This window comes from Diaphorina citri, unplaced genomic scaffold, assembly GCF_000475195.1.
Source record: "Diaphorina citri unplaced genomic scaffold, Diaci psyllid genome assembly version 1.1 scaffold74685, whole genome shotgun sequence".
NCBI classification, from domain to species: Eukaryota; Metazoa; Arthropoda; class Insecta; order Hemiptera; family Psyllidae; genus Diaphorina; species Diaphorina citri.
In genome coordinates this window covers 6,819-10,271 of record NW_007451829.1, presented here as the reverse complement: position 1 = coordinate 10,271, position 3,453 = coordinate 6,819, and the positions used below count along the sequence as shown (strand labels likewise).

At 43.1% G+C, this 3,453-nt stretch overlaps 1 protein-coding gene across 1 annotated transcript; it reads left to right on the top strand.

Annotated features, from left to right (window-relative positions):
- The first annotated feature begins 6 nt into the window (after positions 1-6).
- On the top strand, positions 7-1,873 carry LOC103524007 (ataxin-8-like). Its single transcript, XM_008489014.2, has 3 exons — positions 7-108; positions 761-970; positions 1,589-1,873. Exons 1-3 carry the CDS (start codon positions 46-48, stop codon positions 1,676-1,678), a joined length of 363 nt encoding a protein of 120 aa, XP_008487236.1. The 5' UTR covers positions 7-45; the 3' UTR covers positions 1,679-1,873.
- Positions 1,874-3,453: the final 1,580 nt, after the last annotated feature.

Here is a 3,453-nt window from a genome sequence, read left to right as displayed (position 1 = left end):
GGACAGCCTACTATTATACAGGGTGCGACCATAGACGGACAGGAGATGCTACTGGACCAGGCGGTGTATAACGAGGCCACGGGCACCATACAGATGTTCCAGGATCAGGTAAGATTGCGTTTCATCCTGTAGAATCTATATAGGGTGCGACTATTGGCGGTCAGGAGATGCTACTGGACCAGGCGGTGTATAGTATAATGAGGCCACGGGTACCATACAGATGTTCCAAGACCAGGTAAGATTGCGTTTCACCCTGTAAGATATATGTCATAGTGCCATATGTATACAGTACAGGTGTTTGTTTGTTTTTTTCTTCTTCTTCTTCTTCTTCTTCTTCTTCTTCTTCTTCTTGCTAGCGGCAGGGTTCTCCTGGGAGAGTTCTTCCAGCCAACCACTGATTTTCACTGTGAGCCTTCAAGATATTTTGCCAGGGGGGAGGGAGGTCTTAAATGTTTCTAGACTTTCTGAGATTCTGAGTCCCTTTTATCTCCCTATGGAGAGAATTCCATTGTCTAAGTCCTATGCCTTGGAATTTCCAGGAGATTTAATGTGAAAAAAGTCGATATTCCAAAAGCTAAAAGTTGTAGATATGTAAAGGGAAAAATTGTAAGGTCAAATTTTTGATTGCAGAATCGAATTTTACGTCAAGAGATAAGGTTTTCTTCCAAACATTTATTGGCACGAAATTTCCATACCTATGTAAAAAAAAATAGTCATTGTTCTCTCCTTTAAGCAACAATATCTTTTCCAACCCTTTCAGAGTGGCATGGAAACCCAGGTGTTCCAACAGGATGAGAATGGTCAGCTATTACCTGTGGAGAATCCGGACGAGGTTCTGGCCCAAGTGCAAGCAGCACAGCAACAGGAAGAACTACTGCAACAGCAACAACAGCAGGAGGAAGCCGAGTTACAAGCTCTGGCACAGCAGCAACAGCAACAACAGGAAATGCTGCAGCAACAGGAAACACAGGTAAGGTTTTTTTTTAAGTTTTTTAAAGAGGTTTGATTGAGGGAACTGTAACTGCCAAGGTCTTATCGTCCCGAAAGGCTAAGAAGGCTAAGAGAGAAGGAATACAGGATAGGGAGAAAGCCAGCCGTTCCGAGGACGAACATCATCCCGTTTAGAATGAAATCTGCCCGGGCGGAATCGAACCCGCGACCTAGCGCTTAGAAGGCAGGATGCGCTACCCTTTAAGATAACTAGGCTGGCGACCAAGTGAGTTTAGCGATAAGATTGATCAATTTTTGATTTCGGCTCATGATCAGCTGATCTGATTGTTTAATTAATTTGGATGAAGTAAATCAAGTTTAGCACAAAGTATGGTCTCAGGGTTCAAATGTTACATACAAGTCGGTTTTATAAGACTTTTGAACTTTAACTTATTGACAATCAAACGAATATATGCAGACCTTCTAGTTAAATAAACTGATATAAAGAGGTGGTTTTCTCTATTCATAACCTGCATTGAGGCTAAACATTTCACACATTCCCTTATGCACAATATTTTTTTTCTGCTGCTTACATTTACCCATCACCTTTATTCATTACGTATTATTAATTATTCACAATCTGATCCGATTTTTCTAGGAGCTGACTCACGAGCCAGGCAGCAGAGTTTCTTCTGCCAACAACAACAGCAACAGTTGCAGCAGCATGAACAGCAGGAGGGCGCGTTAGACGAGGCAGCAACAGCAGCATACAGGGTTTGAGTCAGGAAACAACTAGAAGCCATGGGAGGCGTACCTGCTGAAGGAGAACAGACGGGAGATTCTTCGGAAGTTGTGGCGCAGCTGGTTGGAAGCCAGTGAACCCTCGGTTGATGGTAAGTACCGTGTGTCCGGCATCCACAGACCTAAATTCGATTCTCGGCAAAAAAAAAAAAAAAAAAAAAAATGCAAATGAGCACGGAACAGTTTTGTTCCGCGAAGCAACAAATAACGGAATGTAGGCCATGAATGCCAACATTCGAAATGGATAGGCACCTGGGGGAAGAAAGAGCGTATCTATGACCGTTGTGTGTCCCACTCAGCCTTGTGAGGAAAATTGGATGTAGAGCATTAAGGATGAAGGAATAAGACGAACCTTTTTCTCGTCCTTGGGATCAATCTTTTTTTTTTTAAAAAGAGGTTTGACAGAGGAACCTGTAACTGCTATATGTCTTATGTCCCGAATCGAAGAGGGAGAAGGAGACAGGATAGGAGAAAGTCAGCCGGTTCCGAGAACGAACATTATCCGTTCAGGATAAAATCCGCCCCGGGCGGGAATGGAACCCGCGGCCTAGCCCTTACAAGGCAGACGCGCTACTAACTAAGCTAACTGGTGCTGGCTTGGATCTGTAATTTAATTTGAATACACTATATTACTTACAATAATATTGCGGGAATAAGCAAGAAATGTCTAACATGTGCTTATTCTATACTGCTTACAGGGGTCCGAAAGTTCCCTCTCCGACGGCGATCTCATCCAGACTGAAATGTCCAGGAAGAGTTCGCCGTCGCTCAGTACATTATGGTACGTCAAAGTTCGCGCCCTTAGATATTGAAGCGACGGAAAATAGCATTCATAATCTCGGCTGGTCCGAGTGAACCACTATCGATCGTTCTTTACCATCAGGTGGTCCTACATAATGATCGATCTCCACGAGGTATTTGTTATCCTAGACGTTAACCCACTAGCGCCAGGCTGTGTAGCTTGATTGGTAACGCTTTACTTGTAAGCGCCGAGCCGCGGATCGATCCGGGAACGAGGAAGAGTGTATCCTAAGTATGTTTCTTTTCTTATGTACGGCTGGCTCTCATATTCGGTGTGGTTCGTTTCGCTCCGATGAAACCTCAGCCTGACGAAGATGTCTCTTGAGCGTTAACAGTTCGTCCTGCCTTTGAGTAACAGTTATTGTCTGTGTACATCATATGGTCCGCCGCGTCCAGAGTGAACCCTTGACTCTGTGTTAATTAAATTCAAATATACGGTGGGTCCTAATACAATAATGACGATCTTACACTATCAGATGTAAGATCGGGCCTATTACAATATGACGTCTTACACAATGGAGCCCGACCCTAGAAATGAAGCATGCTAATGAATAGAGCGGCCTCAACGGAGTCTTGCCATAGCTCGTACCTTGCTGAAAATAGGGAAAATGAAAAATTGAGTTGGTTTTTTTTTTTTCCTATGGTCCACACTCAAAATTTTACGTTTGAAGAAAAAGACCGGAATAAGTCTAAGATAACAACATAGTCAGAACAGAAGTTCAAGGATCACGTTGACAGAGAGGGTCGATAGTGTCAATGCTAGTCTGTACCATAGAAAAGACACTAGATAACTGTAATGCACGACACTATCCTTCCCTGTAACTATATAGGTGGTACTTTTTCGTTCTAGAATACACAGTGTTGCATCTCCACTTCTCTGTTACAATTAACAATAAACATTTACTAGTATAAGCATACACT

Coding starts and splice junctions, on each gene's coding strand:
- LOC103524007 (XM_008489014.2), top strand. CDS start 46: ATGCTACTGGACCAGGCGGTGTATAACGAGGCCACGGGCACCATACAG. Junction 109..760: donor TACAGATGTTCCAGGATCAG/GTAAGATTGCGT, acceptor CAACCCTTTCAG/AGTGGCATGGAAACCCAGGT. Junction 971..1,588: donor TGCAGCAACAGGAAACACAG/GTAAGGTTTTTT, acceptor CGATTTTTCTAG/GAGCTGACTCACGAGCCAGG.